At 35.8% G+C, this 18681-nt stretch overlaps 1 protein-coding gene across 1 annotated transcript in view; it reads right to left on the bottom strand.

Annotated features, from left to right (window-relative positions):
• Positions 1-3304: 3304 nt before the first annotated feature.
• Positions 3305-18681, bottom strand: part of MICU3 (mitochondrial calcium uptake family member 3) — a 104471-nt gene continuing 89094 nt past the window's right edge. The window contains 4 exon segments of the mRNA XM_021694133.1: positions 3305-6126; positions 7738-7806; positions 8887-9044; positions 10822-10930. Of these exon segments, the coding sequence (XP_021549808.1) occupies positions 7738-7806; positions 8887-9044; positions 10822-10930 (336 nt within the window). The 3' untranslated portion in view covers positions 3305-6126.

Consider the following 18681-nt stretch of genomic DNA (forward strand, 5'->3'; position numbering starts at 1 on the left):
TTTGACAGAGAGAGACACAGCAGGGGGAGTGGGAGAGGGAGAAGCAGGCTTCCCCTGCGCAGGGAGCGCAGGCTCACCGCTGAGCAAGGAGAGACTCGATCCCAAGACCCGGGGATCATGACCTGAGCCAAAGGCAGACGCTTAACGACTGAGCCACCCAGGCGCCCCTGTCTTCCATCTTTTTTAATCATACTGATTTATTTCCACCACCATTCCTTTATCAATTAATCCCTTTGCCATCCCTGCCATCCAAGCTGAAATCATGTGATGTTCCATAAATTCACAATTACCATTACATTTTTTTTTAAGCCATCTCTGTCCACTTCAAGAAGTAACCTAACTCTGGATTTGGTGAATAAATCCACCCAGCACCTGACCTTCATGGTTTATTCCGGCTTTTTCTGGACTGAGATCCTAAGTTTTAAAAACGTGCTTTTCTTAAAAACAAAAAACAAAAAACACGGTAAAAACACCAAAACAGCCCAATAACAGCTCATTAAATATATGAGCTTATGGTCCCCTTCATTAAATAGACCTATGGCCCCATCCCCACAGGTGACCGAGTTGAGTTCCGTATGGGTACTTCCAGATATATTCTAAGTATGGAGGTTAAATATGTTGTTTGGGACACAACTTTTTCCACTCCCTCCTGAAACCATCCAAAATGACAGAAAAGCATCGCTTTCTTTCTCAGGGACAAGAGAGTACAGGCACAAAATGTTCAAATCTCAGAAACAGATGGTAATTACCAAAGAGAACTTAAATGCCTGCAACAGAGTGACACCCTCAAAGAGGCCGATTCACCCTGCAGAGTTCCCGAAAGGCTTAAGAATGGAAGGATCCAGATACCTCTGAAGCTGGCACTGTAAATAAGATTTACTGAAATTCTGTTTATAAAGCCTTTAGATCTCAAGCTCCCTCCTGAACCAACACCATCCCCTCCCCCTCCCCTCCACCCCCCTTTCCCCCGCCCAGCAGCAGAAGTTCTGCATCAGGACCAGAAAACAACCATTGTAGATGGAGTGAGAGCCCCGGGAGGCATTTCTAAAATTATGATTAAAAACTTACCATTACCTGAGGTGTTGGAATGTATTAACAATATATGTTTGGGGGCGCCTGGGTGGCTCAGTCGGTTAAGCGACTGCCTTCGGCTCAGGTCATGATCCTGGAGTCCTGGGATCGAGTCCCGCATTGGGCTCCCTGCACGGTGGGGAGTCTGCTTCTCCCTCTGACCCTCCCCCCTCTCATGTGCTCTCTGTCTCTCTCATTCTCTCTCTCTCAAATAAATAAATAAAATCTTTAAAAAAAAAAACAATATATGTTTAGTTCTGGAGATGAGTCTGGGGTTGAATTCGTGACGGGCAGGTACATGAGAATTACACAAAAAATTAAGCAAGCTGAAAAGGTGAAAATTTTAACTCTAGGGAAAGTAAGAAGATGTATAAGAAAGGCAATATAGTAACTGATGATGCTGTAATAATTGATTTCACTAAAGTTATGTTCTAACTATACGAAGAGGATGGGGAAGGGGAAATGTCCGTCTTGGAGGGGGATTGCATACGACAGCCAAACCCCCATCTTCCTTTGTAGGAAGTCAACAGTCAGTAATCTAAAAAATTAAATCAATCAGTAAGTATCTGTGTAACATACTATGCTGAAATAGGAAGGCAGATCCCAAGATTAGAAAGTGGCATTGCCTCTGAAAGCAGAAGTGAGGGTTGAGGGGAAGAGAGATGCTGGTTTTTATTTTAACCCTCTAGAGCTCTTTGACTTTCAGAAATATATACATATAACTTTGATAAAGATACATTAAAATACAATTCTAGGCAATGAAAGTGTGTTTTGAACAGAAACAGCATATTGTAGATTCTTCTGTACCTTGCTGTGCTCCTATAAAAATACCTTGCCAATCATCTCAGATCAGCACAATAAGCAGACTTCATTCTTTTTCATAGTTACATGCAGTGTCATTTTTGTAGATAGATTTGTTGGCATGCAAATTTATGAATATATGTATTGGGATATTACAATCCCAGAAGTAAAATTCTAGGTCACAACTTGGAGCTATTTCTAGATATTGCCCTCCAAAGGTGCGGCACCCAAATGTATGGCCTCACCAGTAATTGCCACACACGCTTAACCAACACTGTGTGTTCCAAACCACTCCATCTCTTCAGTCTGATATGGGAAAGGATATATTGTCATTGATTTAACTTGCATGTCTTTAAATTTATTTTTCTAAAAACTGTCTATTCAATCCCAATTTCTTTCTTTTATTTATTTGACAGAGAGAGGAGGGAGAGAGAGATAGCACAAGCAGGGGGAGAAGAAGGCTTCCCGCTGAGCAGGGAGCCCAATGCGGGGCTCAATCCCAGGACCCTGGGATCGTGACCTGAGCTGAAGGCAGATGCTTAACCGCTTAATCGACTGAGCCACCCAGGTGCCTCTCTTCCATCCAGGTTTAAAAAATCTTTCCTCAGGCGCCTGGGTGGCTCAGTTCATTAAGTGACTGCTTTCGGCTCAGGTCATGATCCTGGAGTCCCTGGATCGAGTCCCGCATTGGGCTCGCTGCTCAGCGGGGAGCCTGCTTCTCCCTCTGACCCTCCCCCCTCTCATGTGCTCTCTCTCTCTCATTCTGTCTCAAATAAATAAATAAAATCTTTAAAAAAAAAAAATAAAGATTTACCAAAAAAAAAAAAAAAATCTTTCCTCGGGCGCCTGGGTGGCTCAGTTGGTTAAGCAACTGCCTTCGGCTCAGGTCGTGATCCTGGAGTCCCCGGATGGAGTCCCACATCAGGCTCCCTGCTCGGCAGGGAGTCTGCTTCTCCCTCTGACCCTCCTCCCTCTCGTGCTCTCTGTCTCTCATCCTCTCTCTCTCAAATAAATAAAATCTTAAAAAAAAAAAAAATCTTTCCTCACTCAGATCCCTTCTCCATTCTCTTCTTACTTTCTCTATCCTGTTTCCCATAACTGCTTGTCCTTCTCTTCCTTTACAACACTGGATTAAATTTATCTTTTCCAGAAAACTTTCATAATAATGTTTTCATTTCCTCTCAGCGTTGTATATTTATGTGCCTATAGTCACAATTATAGGTATATTCCTCAGTTTTTAAGATGTCTGCCAAAAATACTGATTGTGATCTAATGATAATTATAAAGATACAGAGAATTGTATCTTTGCGTTGGTTTTCATCATACAGTATTTCACAGAATGTAAGATGTGATTGATTGCAGGACACAAAGTAAAAATGCTGTCAATTAAAAGAAAAAACCACAATGCTTTCTTATCACTTAGAATTTTTATTTTAACATTAGTGAATATTATACAATTCATATTTTTACAGCCTATGGGAGTAAAAGCACTATGTAAAATGTTAACATATAGCTATAAGACAGTAGGAGTTGTCTTAGTAAAATGATGCCTACCAAGTACTAACATTAGTAAAACAGGGTCTGCTGTAGTGTTGGTTTAATTATTTTAAAACATTTAAACAATCAGTACTGTAAAACAAAACTGATATTCCATTCAGTCACATGAAACTCTCTGACTCTAACTCTATGTGAATTCCTATTATACAGTTTGAGAAGCTTATGGCTCTGTGATTTATTTACACTTACTAAAATACCAATGAGATTAATCTCATTGGCATGTATTGCTATACCAGAGGGTCTAAGATCTAAGATCAATGTTGGTTTGGTTATCAACAAAAATTTTCAAAGTTCGGAGGTGACATTTTTCAGAAAGACATTAGTCCACAGATACACATAAAAACAAAGTACTAAGTTTCTCTATTTAAGGGCAGGTATATTCATTTTGAGATAATATTAAGAATGTACAACAGGTTGCTTTACAATTGTATTTTATAGTAAGAACAATAAACTAGGACTTAAATGAATTTCTCAATATGAAATAATTCTGAGAAATAGCATAAACCTTTTAACATGTAGACTTTCTGTAGAGAGTATGATACTAAAATTTACGTATAGCTTCATGTTCCCACAGAATAATTTGTAGAAGGAAATAACTGAGAGTAACAGCATACATGTATTTAGTCTGTTACTATTTTCAAAGCATTAAAATTTTTTTAATCAATGTAAACAATAATCCAGTGAGAGATTTTCACCTCCCATTTTATAGATGATAAAGTTCAACAGTGATAATACAGAGGGAATCACTGTAATTACTCTTTCTCATTTTAATTTATCAGAATATTTTATTTATTCCCATTTTAATATTATGCTGCAGCCTTATAGAGGAATATTCATTTACACTGAAAAGCAAAGAAGACTGCGTATGTAGTATGCCTTTGGAGAGTAAGAGAATTATAAAGAATTTTAATGAGCTAATTCATTTTTAAATCTCTATTTAAAGAACTGTTCTCAATAGCAATTTCTCCATGTAGGCAAGATAATATAACTTAAATATAAAAGTAAATTGCATTTCTCAATTATCCTGGATAGCAAATAATTAATATTGAGAACATCCAGTGTAAGGTAAAATAGACTTTGGGCATGTTAAATGAGTGGGCTGGCACTTTCATTTAGTCAATCAATTGAATCAACCTTCAAAGCAGGTGAAATTAAATTATTATACTATATGGAATCTTCAAATCTATTAATCATATATTTCTATAGCAATGTATGAAATAATACCAGGTAAAGAATGTAAAAAGTTTAACAAATACATAGTCAATGCTAATAGTAACATCTTCTTGGAAATAACATTACTTTTATAAATAGGCTGAGGCAGAACTATCAATTTCACATTAATAACTCACAAAACTCACAAAAACAAAGTCAGTATTTCCCATTTTCATATGCAAAAGCAAGAGAATAGCTAGAGTATGTACAATTTACATTAAATACATCTTAGAAAAGAAGATAAATGAACTTATCTTCCACATATAATATATACTAACTTAAATTCATTCTTTTATTTTTGCACAGTATCCTTTTATAAACTACACTTTTTAACTGAAGAGACTTCCATTAAGTACTATCAAATTATTTTCTCCATGTGAAAGTCTAATTTTGTTTCTCACTAGAAAGTTTTTCTTTTCTCTTTAAGTCATATTGTTTTGAAATAATGAATTACACTTAAATTATTCATTATTACTGGCTGTCTGGCATGTGGTCCTTTCACAAGAAACAAAATATTAACTTCTACCAAATATATACATCGCTCTTCTAAACCATTTCATATTTGCGTTTTATAGCACTCGCGGACTAACGATGTGCAATAGGTCACAAAGCTGCAGGAGACTATTCTGACTAGTGGTATGAATGTATGCCGTCTGTGGACAGGAGGAGAAGCGTGTCCAGGACCAGCACGGCAAGGATGGCGACGGCTGCCAAAAATGCTACTCTTTCCACCAGCGAGATGGGACTTTTTTGAGGAAAAAAAAAAATCTACATTTTACATTTCTTTACTGTATACATAAAAGAATAACAGACATTCTGATGACTTTGGTAAATGAGCAAAAACTTTTTAAAAACTTCATATGCTTTACACAATATATGTTAAGTAGTTTTAAACGTTAAAAGTACAATGTAAACCATCACAGTATATTATACAGTAGCTTAATTTCTATTTGTTTTTCAAAATTATTTTAATGTAATTAAAAACCTGGTAATAATGGGGATTTTTCAACAATTCTAAAGGCCCTAAAATAAATCTCAAGGAATATTCATTTTCTGAAAATAAGTTCACAGTCCAAAACCAAAGAAAATATGTTGTTGCTGTTAATTTTTAAGGGATCTAGATTCCAGGAGTCATACATTATTTTGAAATGAGGCAATTTCTAATAAATAAATAAAAAATTTTAAATACATTCTTATATAGTCATTGGAAGTATCTATATACTTCTGAAGGGAATGAAAAAGTACAGAGTTCAGTAAATCAAGGCAAAAGCTCAACTTGATAACACATAACATGTATAGTTAGTGAGAAGATGCATTTTAAGTGTCTTATGTTCAAGAATTCTGTCAAGAAAAATTATAATTAGCATTTCATCTTTTCCTTCATTTCTACATGTTCTGATCTCAGACCTGCTTCCATTCTCTGAAATTTGTGCTTCTTGCATCGTTGTGTAGATAATAATCCTTAAAACTTTGCTTTGGAAGTACCTAATTAAAAAAAAAAAATATATATATGTAAGCAATATTTATTTAGGATGAAACCAAGAGTGATGGCATTAATCAACTATTATTATGATATTAATGTGAAACAGTAAGGCACATAATGAAAACACTTGATAGAAAATATAAGATTCAAAGACTTAACTAAAACTTTAACTTAAAAGTTGAGTATTTTGTTTAGTAACTTGTCTAATCTTTGGTATTGTAAAGGTCTAAAAGAAATGTTGTTTTTGTCTCTCAGTCTATGTACTACTACATGGTTGGGAATACTACCTAAATGAACAAATGATAGGGTTCTACTTTTTTTTAATGTTAGTTTAAATTCTTATAGGGAGTATAAAGCTCCTTCAAATAGAGACAAAGAAGACCTGACTTCTTTTGTTCACTCAACAGTTACCAACTTAGATAGATAAATAAGCCTACTTGCCTCTAAACATTTTAGATCCAACATGAGTTTCCCAAATGAGTTCCATAAAAACAGATCTGAAAGCTTTGCAAAATAGCTGATACTTGGTTTTCTCTTAGAGAGACAAATAAATAGTGGCATATTAAGATCTGATAAGTTCTAAGGGGGAAGAAACCTACTGAACCATGCTTATTATAGTATTTCTCAAGCTTATTTGACCAAGCAGCTTTTTTGTTTTTTAGAATAATACACATTGATATCCTATGGAACCACTTCGGGAAATACTGCTATAGACAAATACAAACGTTTCAAGCTCAAGAGAAATAGCAAGAAATACACATATTTGCAAGCATTCACTGTCCAGACCTAACTAATCAGAACCCACAATCAACCAACATTTTATAGCTACAATAGGCTTTTACAAGAAAAAAGGAAAGGCAAACCTCTCATTCTGGAGATGAGCAGCAAATATGAGTTATTTCTTTGGGTTGACACAAAATCAGTGAATCTCCTGCATCTTTCTCAATTACTGCATTCTATGGTGATAGTTTAGTAACAAATAAATAAGATGGCTTTGCCATCAGACAGAATGAGGCTCAAATCCTAGTGGGCCACTGACTAGCAAGTTATCTTGGGTAATTACTCACTACGTCTTTATTTTCCCTGGTGTTAAATGGGACATCTATCTCTGACTCTACATGTGGAACACCTCGTACAGGGCCAGGCACCTAAAATAACTCTAAAAAGTTACCTGTTATTATTGCAGCCGATGTTTGGACATGATCCTACAAAACAGTAACTAATATTCCTTAGATGCTAATGGTCCTAGATGATGAAAATCCTGCTTGGAGTCATTATACTGTATCTGCTCAGATACAAAACTGTAGGTTTAACAGAAAATTTTTCTTTCGAGACACTCCAAGAGAATTCCAGTCAGATGAGTATTTATTCTAGTTCATTTTTGCATCACAGCTTAATAGTAGCAAACCAATGCTTTGTTGTAATGACTAATTCTTAAATTAAATTACTGGTCTAAAATCATTAGAAGAATAATTTGTAAATTGAATTAGTGGCCTAAAAATAAAAAATAAGTTATAAGTCTATTTCTTTCAGCGATTTCCTAAATGTCATCATAAGAAAATAGATTATGACCCTTCCTTTGTTACTGAACAAATTTAGAGACGCTAACATACTTATCTGCTATGAAGTTCCTTCTTTAGACAGGATTTGAAAGTGGGATACTTCTGCACTGTTTTATAACCCTGTAGAACAGAGGATTAAAAAGTAAGCAAATGTAAATAAAATGTAATGGGGACACAGGTATGCAATACATACATAAAGCAAAAATAAAAACACATAAAATTTGAGAGAGAAATACAGTGTCAGAGGCTTCTAGCATAGTTATATTTTAATTCGATCTTGCTACTCTAAAATTTTTGAGGAAAAATAGGTGATTTTCAACGTATATCCATCCTTTCAGTTTATTTGTGCCATCAGTCTCCAATGTTAACAAGTGACCTCTAGGTGGCAGTTAAGTACACAGTATCTGTACCAACACTCTGGATTTTTAAAAAATAATTAAAAATCTTTAAAAACGTTTCAGATGAATCTTGATTTTTTGGGGGGGGGTATATATAACTTTTTATCTTTTTAGATGTATAATACTTAGGGGTATTCTTACCAAAGAGAGAAGACTGAACATTCTAGCTGTTACTAGAAAAATTTTTTCTTTTTCCATTTGTGGCACATCCACAAATATGTTAAATGTGTAAACGTTTGTTGACTTACACTATATTTCATAACTTAAAACATATTTCTGAGGAAAAAAAATCAGTAATTTTCAGTATAAGGCGTTAACAGGAAAAAAAAAAAACAGTTCAATAGACAAAATTTTTTTTACCTTGTTCTCCATTTAAAGTACTGAAGATGCAGTGACTTAAGAGTCTCGAATTGCTTAGTGGAAATCCGCATCGTGCAAAATGAGAATCATGCTATTTCTTTGTATAGTACCAAGTCTGAATTGCCTGTGTGCTGACTGAATTAATCAAAAAATATTTGGCAACATTTCTCCCCACAAACTGAGATGGAGACATTAAATTAATTGAATATGAAAATAACTTACTGAAATTCAAACTGATTTATATTTTTAAAAAGCATGAACTTTTATCTATCACCTTGAAGTGTTTTGGAAAGTAAGTATGACCTTATGTTTTTTCTTTTCAAATATAACATTTCACATTTATATCCTTAAGAATTTATATACATTGTTTTTGAAACTTAGGGTTTTTTCCTTCTTCAATTTTTAAAAACGATATCAATAGGCTTCAAATTTATTGGTTTACCCGGAATCCTCTATGGAGTCTGTCTTTCATAATTCCAATAAATTCTTTATAACTTAATTGATCATCTTTGTCAACGTCAAAAATCTTGAAGACTGTGTTCACTAAATGTGGTGAAAGTTTGAGGCCAGTAGCTACATAGACGGCACGCTTGAATTCATCTAGATAAATGTCACAGAAAAGAAGTAAACAGTTAACACTATTTTTATAATGTGTTAATTGCTAGAAAGGTTATAAAATAAGTTTTTCTAAACATGGGTCATAACCTTAGGTAACACATGACTCTTCATTAGTCATGCTATCTTTCAGGGAACAGAAAATGTTTGTGGTTTGAATTAAAAGGACCAAGAAGTAGCTGTATCTTAGGTTAATAATGTATTCATATTGAGTGGATGTTTAATGAGCACCTACTATCAGTGACAGACACTTTAGAAATTAAGATGAATACGTTATCAAGAAACTTACAGTTCAGATGGGCAATGAGACACCTGCCCAAATAACCTAACACAGGACCACACAGATATTAACAAAGTGTATGAGAACTTGGACATGAGTGATTACTTCTGTCTGTAGTGTGGAGTCGTAGGGAAAGGAGAGGGAAGAGCAGTGATTAGGAAAGGCTGCGATTTGTATGTGAGCTGAGCCCTGAGAGATGGATGGGGTCAGCTTGTGGAACTGAAGAGTTTCCATAGCAGGTATGTTGCAGAAGAGGTCTACGTCTTAGAAAGATTATTCTGTGAGCTGTCTAGGAAACATCAGAGAGGAAAAGAGAGATATACTTATTCCTAGCACCTGCAAGAACACACTTTTGATTTCCTTCATTCCCAGTTACAAAAAGTATAAAAGAGTAACTTTCCATTCTGAACCAGGTAAGCAGATACTGACTTGTTTTTCTTCTCAAGGTTGACTAGTGGGTTTATCATGGCAGTAAATGCTGGTCTGTGAAGGCAGGGCTCCCAAAGTTTTGGTTTGAAAACATTAAGGTAGGTTGAGTTGAGAGGATGCCTTATTTGAACATCTGCACTAGACAAAGGGTGAAATATGAATAATTTTCAGATTTCTCTAACTCAGTGAATACATGAATGCAGCTAAGTGAGGGATTCAATATGTACATTTTTGGGAGAGAGAGAATTTATTAGCACTTAGGGCCCACAGTTTGGCTTTTCCCCAGAACTTGGGAATAACAAGACTGTCCTCTGAGATTTAAACTTGGGAATTAGCACTTACTAGATTATGGCAGACACAGGTAAAATTACTTCAAAGACATAAATAGAAAGTCCTCATGTGGCAAGAATATTAAAAAAGGATATGGCCCATGAAGGAAGAGAAAGTGGTCATAGCCGCAGAATCCTAGAAAAACGACTGGACTGGTTAGTCTGTCTACAGGGCAAGAATGAGCTGGTCCTGAGGATGACAGCATTCTGAATTCTGTGACAGCTGTATTTCTTTGTAAATTAATGCAAAATCAACATTCAATTTTATATATTATTCATAAAACTCGATTAAGGTAAGTCCACAGCAGAGGGGGCTCTGGCGGCAACATTCAGGTTTCTGAGTCAGCAGAGATGGAGGGTAAAATCGGAAATATAAATATCATCCTGTGATGACGTTTGGGCATGGCCAGTTGGCTCTTCTATAGGTAGACACGTATCCCTCCATGTTACCAGTGGCCATGAGGTTTCTTCCTCTTTGGATCTTTACAAGCATTGTTAGCTCTTCCCCATAATATGAAATGAAGGCCAGTAATAAGTTTAATGGAAAAATTTAGCAAACTTCCCTAAACTCTGCTTAGGGAAAACAGATTTCCCATTGAAGCATACACCACACTTTCAGGCAATTTGATGGCCAATACGAAATGTCTCATTAATTTGTTGTCAAAGTTCCTAGAAACAACATATGATTATTTTTCCTTTTAAGTTTTGAAAGACGATTACTTACCTTGCCCTATAGAACGACTTGCAAAATTATACATATTCAAGGCTATTGCAAAGTCTTCCAAGTTGTTCAAAAACTGGAAAAATGACCTGAATTCGTCAAATGTGATGCCCTATATTAAGAGAATATATGTAAATATATTTAGTTTTGCCAAATTTATTACAATAAATATCCATAGTTCCTAGAAATAAATAGATTAAGCATCTGCAATGTATCTTGTGAGTAAACATTTCCAGGGCATGTTCTGAAGCCTCCTTTCTCCAAATTAAATGTAAAATTCACTCATATTAATTTCCACTGCATGCAGTTGCTACCATTAGCAATGCTAGGTGAAAATATTTTTAAAACACTGTCATTATCAGCACAGTGTTTCAAAAAATGATACAACAAAAATGAATAAAAAAGTTTCAATTGTGATAACTTTGTATTTCAGGCCTAAATTTTTTAAACCCTGAAAGTAACTATGATTAAGAAAAAAAAAAAAAGTAAGGGGAAGACAACCCCTAAAACACCAGTTTCTCCTGTACATGTATTCCTTAAATGTAACTTAGCATTAGGTAGGTCATCAACATCTGTAATAATGACAATGCAAAAGCCAACATGCTGAGTAAGCCCAAAGCAGTGTACTTTTACTTATCTCTGTCGTGATTAACACTGCCAGGATAGCAGGAGGAAGTACAGTGAGGGTACACTTACAGTTCTGGGCCCAACACCAGGGCTTGGTGAAGGACCATGGGAAGGCTTCTAGGATGTCATTTACATAAATTGCAATTATTGCTGCTGCTACTAGTTCAATTAAACAGGAACATTATTTAAAATAAGCACAATGTATCTTAGATAATACCAATTTGGACACGAAGAGCTACATTTAATTACTGTGTTCTCAGCAAAATCGACATAACTGAGAAAGTAAAGGGAAAAAGAGCAGAGGGCTAAGAGCTGGGGCTTAACAATTTCACACTTTAATGTAGAAGTAAAAGGAAAGGGAAACTAACAAGGCAGCATTGGAAAGCCAGGGAAAGAACCACAAGAGTCTAATATAAGCCAACTACTGATTAAATGATTATCAAAATAATATTCATTACCAATTTATTATCAAAATAATAGTACTAATTTTTGGCATACATTATTTCCACTTCACTTGCAACGCCTTTTTACTTACAAGGAGAATTCTCACTGTCTTTTCTCTTCACAATTTTCTCTCTTTTCTAATATTCATTTACAGACACTCCAACCCTGGATTCTGCTTTGTGACCCAATCCCACCTGCCATGTTTTCCAGGGAGGGCTATTTGAATCAATTAGGGGGACTGAGCCAGAAGGGGTTTGTCTTGATGTGGAGAGCTTGTTGCTAGGGAAACCGGTCACTGTTCTGGTTCTGTATCAGTTTATGCTGCGACCAGCTGCCACAGCAATTTTTAAGCAAAGTATAAACAAAAATGTCAATACTTTTACGGAACATAAGATTAAAAAGCAAATCAAGGAATGACAGAATAGAATGTTCACCATCTGAATCTTTAGATTTTTCAAAACAGTGTTCTCCTGTTTGGAAAATACAAGTCAAATTCAAAACCATACAGTAATTCTTCCTTGTAGATTAAAATCTCTGTGTTTGGAAATATGGAACTGTAAACTGAAAAACAGGGCATTCATCTTGATGGAGATAATTTAAAGCAATCCATTCTTAACAGCAGTGAGGGAAAGACGTGTCAGAGAGAGGGAGGATGGTCATTTCTTCCTCCTCTCCACCCTTACCACCAGAATCACTTTTGTTAATGGAACATTTGGATTTGAATGAAATGTGTCCTAATTGTTAGAAGTGGAGTGAAAAGAAGTAACTTACATTTTAACAAAAACAAAATGATGATAATAACTGAAAAATTTAAAGCATCAAAAAGACATGAAACTGAGAGTTCAAAAATAAACCCAAATACCTATGATAGACTGATTTTCAGTAAGAGTCCCGAGGCCATTTATTGGAGAAAGAACATCTTTCTTTTTAACAAATGGTGCTGGACAACTGTATAACCACATGTAAATGAAAGGTATTGAACTTTTATTTCACTCCATATACAAAAATTAACTAAAAATGGATCAAAGACCTAAACCTAATAGGTAAAATTGTAAAAATCTTATAAAAACCAGAAATGAAAATTTCATGACCTTGGAATTGGACAATGGTTTTTTCCCTCCTTTTTTGTTTTTTTTTTAACATCAATATATTGTTTATTTTCAAAGTGGAAGGGATGCTGTATCTCCTACTTGGTAATGGTTTCTTAAATATGACACCCAAAGTATAAGCAACAAAATTAAAAATAGATAAATGAGACTTTGTCAGAAGTAAACATTTTTTGTGTATTAAAGGATACTATCAAGGAAAGTAAAAAGCCCACAGAATGGGAGAAAATATTTGCAAATCATATATCTAATAAGATTCTAGTATCCAGAACATCTAAAGAACTTTTAAAAACCAGTAACATAAAGACAACATGATGAAAACATGGGCAAAAGACTTGAATAGACATTTCTCCAAAGAAAATATACAAATGGCCAACAGGTACAGGAGCAGATGCTCAACATCATTATTCACCGGGGAAATGCAAGTCGCAACCACAATGATCCCACTTCACATCCACTAGGAGGACTCAAAATAAAAAGGCAGGCAATAACAAGTGTTATTGTGGAGAAAAGGTAGAGAAAATAGAAACTTCATTCATTACTAATGGATTAATATAGTTACTCTGGAAAGCAGCTTGGTAGTTCTTTAAAATGTTAAAAATTAAGGATGCTTTGTGACCCAGCTATTTACTCTGAAGTATATATCTAATTCTCTGACAATTCAAAACATATGTCCACATGAAAAAATGCAGACAAATGCTCATAACAGCATTATTTAAATAGTCCAACTGGAAACAACTCACCAACTGACAAACAGAGGAAGTGTGGTATATCCAAATGATAAAGTATTATGTGGCAATAAAAGGGAATGAAGTGCTGATATGTGCTAAAATATTGATGAACTCTGAAAAAGTTATGCTAAGTTAAAGAAGCCAGACACAAAGGCTCACAAATTGTATGATTCCACTTACATGAAATATCCATTATAGACAAATCCACAGAATCAGAAAGTGGATCAGTGGTTGCTGTGGGCTGAGGGGAAGTGGAATGGGTTATGGGATTTCTGTGTAAGATGATGAAAAAGTTCTGGGACTAGCACTAGTGATGGGTTGTATAACATCGTGAACATAATTAATACCACCACATTTTACTCTTTAAAATGGTTAAAATGGTAGATTTTATGTTATGTGTATTTTACAATAAAAATGTACATATACTACTGAAATATGTCATTCAGGATGGGAACAAGCACTTGGATTGAACTGTGTGGCAAGGCGTTAAGTGAACACAACTGAGATAGCTGGTAAGACATAATTCAGTACAAAGACAAACTAGAACATGCGGTAGATCTCAAACTGCTACCGTAATCACACTGGGGGTTCGGGCTGCTACCACGCCCCGTCTGCAGCCCTGAGGCTGCTCCCAATGTGTGCACTTGTTTATCTTCGGTGGAGGTGCGTAAGCCTGAAGTAATTCTTAGGAGACCAGGGTAGGGGGCCTAAAGAATCCATCCCTCCACTGAAACAACCATCAGCTGGGAAAGACTGACAGAATCAACTTTCTTGAAACTCTGGAATCGAATCCGAAGTTTATAGCAAGGAGGGGACTGAGTGATAAGGAGAAGGGTCGTTGAAATTCAGTGTGAGCCTTGTGGTGTCTCTGTCCAGCGAACTACGATTTTCATCTTTCAGTGCTGTGGCAGCAGCTTTGGGGCTGGTGGCTAATGTTCCTGGTGCGGCTTCCTGGTGCCAGAGGGCTGATATGGGCCTTGTTATTAACATGGTGTGGTATGGGATTTGGTTTGTCTGGTGGTTCCTTGAGGGACTAGCGCAGAGGCTGACTTTTGATTTGCCCCCTCGGTCTTGGACTGGTTTGGCTTTCATGGTGATAGCAACAACTATCGAAAGATATAAGGACATGCACACTCTGTGCCTGTTTGAGGCAAGGGATGACAGATGGGACAAGCGGCAGACAGAATCTAAAAACCTGGCAAAGAGAAGGCTGAGGAGAATGGTTATTGGAACAGGGGCTCAAAGGGCCATTGTAAATACATGGGAAATTAAACAGGCCCAGGAGCTGACACATGCTTTGAAAAGACCTGAGCAGATGTTAGGTAACTACCTCTGGCAGATCTGCGGGCTTTGTGGAAATAGGAGATCAAGGCAAAGGAAGAGGCTTAGGTAGCCTGGCTTAGTGTTGAAGGAATGCTCCAGCTCAGAGCTGAACTGCAAAGACAGTACTATATGTATTTTTTTCTTCCTGGCTCTAGGCATTTAAGGAAATCTCTGTCAGTTCTCTGGCTAATTACAAAGATAACAGAACAGAGTCTTCAGTGACTGCACATGACAAGAAATACAGTCCTTTCCATTTGTTTAGTGACTTTTCAAGCTACCCTGCAAATGGACAACTGCAGGGGAGAGTCTGGTTTTTCAGAGTTAGCAAAGCATAATATTCAAAATGCTTAGGTTTTAGCAAAGATTACAATGCATACAAAGAATTAGGAAAATATGGCCATTGACAGGGAAAAAAAATCAACAAACCGTCCCTGAGAAGTTTAATCATTGGACCAAATAGACAAAGACTTTGAATCAACTGTCATATACACTCAAAGAGCTAAAGGGAACCATGGATAAGGAACTAAAGGAAATCAGGAAAACTACCTGTGAACAAAATGAGAATATCAATAGATAGAAATTATAAAAAGGAACCAAATAAAAATTCTGGAGCCAAAAAGTACTATAACTGAAATGTAAAGTTGAGTAGATGCTCAGCAATAGATTTGAGCAATCAGAATAAAGAATAAGTTAAAAGTATTCAGTTTGAGGAGCAGAAAGACAAAAGAAATAAAGAAAAGTAACAGAACCTAAGGAACCTGCAGACACCATGGAGCATACCAAAATACACATTATGGGATGTCCAGAAGGAAAAAGAAAAAGAGCAGAAAGAATATTTTTAAAAATAAGATTGAAAACTTCTGAAATTTGATGAAAGATAAAAGTCTATGCATTTAAGAAGCTTTACTGACTTTAAGCAGAATAAACTGAGACTCATACCAAGACATATACTTAAACTGTCAAAAGATAAAGACAATCATGAAAACAGCAGGCGAGAAGTGATTCTTCATATATAAGGAATCCTCAGTAAGATTAACAACTGATTTTTCATCAGAAACCATGAGGCCGGGGCGCCTGGGTGGCTCAGTCGTTAAGTGTCTGCCTTCAGCTCAGGTCATGGTCCCAGGGTCCTGGGATCAAGCCCTGCATCGGGCTCCCTGCTCTGCGGGAAGCCTGCTTCTCCCTCTCCCACTCCCCCTGCTTGTGTTCCCTCTCTCGCTGTCTGTCAAATAAGTAAATAAAGCTAAAAGAAAGAAACCATGAGGCCAAAGTGAGTAGGATAGTTCAAGTGCTAAAAGAAAAAAATCTGAAAACCAAGAATTCTATAGGTGGCAAAGCCATTCTTCAAAAATGATTAAGGCATTCTCAGATAATATGTGGTAAAACTATCCTTCAAAAATGAAGAAAGTAAGACATTCTCAGATAAACAGCAGCCAATGGAGCTCATTACTAGCAGATCTGTCCTACAAGAAATGCTAAAGGGAATCATTAAAGCTGAAAAGAAAGAAAACCAGGCTCTAACTGAAATAAAGAATTCCATTTAAGGTAAAGCTAATGGTAATTATACAGATAGCACTTCACACCCACTAGGATGGCCATTACTTACTTGAATATATATATATATACATATATTTATCCATGGACAGATGACTGGATAAACAGTATATGTACAATAGAATATTATTCAGCCATAACAAGGAATGAAGTACTGATACAAGTTACAACATACATGAACCTCAAAAATATAATGAAAGAAGCCAAACATATAAGGTCACATATTGCATGATTTTATTGATATAAAATAGAATAAGTAAATCCATTGAAACAGAAATCAGACAATAGTTCCTAGAGGCTGGGGAGAAATGCTTAAAAAGAATAGGGTTTCTTTTTGGTGTTACGAAAATGTTTTGGAAATAAAGATGGTGTTTCTATTGTGTCCATACTAAATGCCACGTGAATTGCTCAGTTTAAGACGGTTTATGTTACATGATGTTTACCTCAATAAAATACACAGAAACAAAAGACTAGAATGAGAAAAAGATTAACTTGAAAAATCCATCTTAGTCATTAGAAGACATTATCAGACAAATAAAAATAACCATTCAGAAAATACGGTCTTACAAGAGCCTCAAGAGTAAATTAATTTGTTCTCAACGCAAAATGCATGCTCATCTCATAAACTGAGTATGCTACTAGTTATATTGTTCAAATTATATAGGTAACTGATCTAAATGACAACTAGATAACTTTTAAAATATAAACAACTTTAAAAGGCTGAGGGAAATGTACCAGTTTGGAATAAGCAGAAAATTCAAACTTGGAAGTTTACTGGCTGAATGACCTGAAGTAAGTCACTTAAATCTTGCTGAATAACAGTTTCCTCAAAGCTTAATAATGAATTTTACTACTTTCTTGTTAATATTTACATTACATAGTTATTAGGAGAAGCCCTCTTCCCTTCTACAATCTCTACCTACATTCTCTCCTAGGTAAGTTCATCTGGTCCCATGGCATTTACAATTTTTAAAAATTATTTTATATGGCACTGTATTCATCTGTTCAAAATTCAAAAGGGACAAAAGCGTGTACAATGCAAAATCTCCCTCCCTCTCACCCTTGTTCCTTAGCCATGCAGTTCCTTTCCTTGGAGGAACCACTGTCTCTAATTATGTGGGTCCTTCCAGAATTAGCATAGGCTATCTTTTTAAACAAACGGTAGTATACTGTACACTGTTTACAGTTATTGTTTGAAATTGTGCTTTTTCACTTGTGTCTTGGAGATCATTCTACTGTAGTATATAAAGAATCTTCTTTGTCTTTTTTCGGGAATACCTTTTCCATTCTATAGATACATCATAATTTATTTACTGATTTACCGAAAGACATTTAGATAGTTTCCAATCTTTTGCTATTACAAACAACACTCTAATAAATAACCTTGTATATCTGCCGTTTCACATGAGTGAATATATCTGCAGGTAAAATTCACAAAAACAGAAAAGCTTTAATTTCTACTTCCATTCAATAGGGGTTCAAGGTACTGGGATACAGGAGTGAATAAAAAAAGATAAAATACCACCATTACATTCTAGTTGGGGACACAGACAACAAATAATTAAAAAACAAGTTCTATTGTTTATCCAGATAAATAATGAAAAATAAAAACTAAACCTATATTATATTATACTCTAATATAGTATGTTAGAAGATGATAATGCTATGGAATAAAAACAGATAAGGGAAGAGGACTAGGGAACGCCAAGGGAGAGGGTTATAGTTTTTATAATAGATTATTACTTACATAATAGCTTATATGTTATTATAAATACGTGATTATTTATCCATTAGATTGGAGGGTAGGCCTCATTGAGAAATGACACAGTAAGCCATGTGGATATCTAGGACAAGAGCATTCTGGGCAGAGAAAAGAACCCATACAAAAGCCCCGAGACAGAAGATTGCCTGGTGCTGAGAAGCAGTAAAGCTGTCAGCGTGACGGGAGCAGGGGGGGGGGGGGGGGGGGGGGGGGTTGATGGGAAGAGATGAGGGAACAGCTTGCTGGGCCTTGTAGGCCACTGTAAGGATTTAAGCTCTTTCTTTGAGTACAATGGGAAGTTCGTAAGATCTGAATC

This window comes from Neomonachus schauinslandi, chromosome 2 (assembly GCF_002201575.2).
Source record: "Neomonachus schauinslandi chromosome 2, ASM220157v2, whole genome shotgun sequence".
Taxonomy (NCBI): domain Eukaryota; kingdom Metazoa; phylum Chordata; class Mammalia; order Carnivora; family Phocidae; genus Neomonachus; species Neomonachus schauinslandi.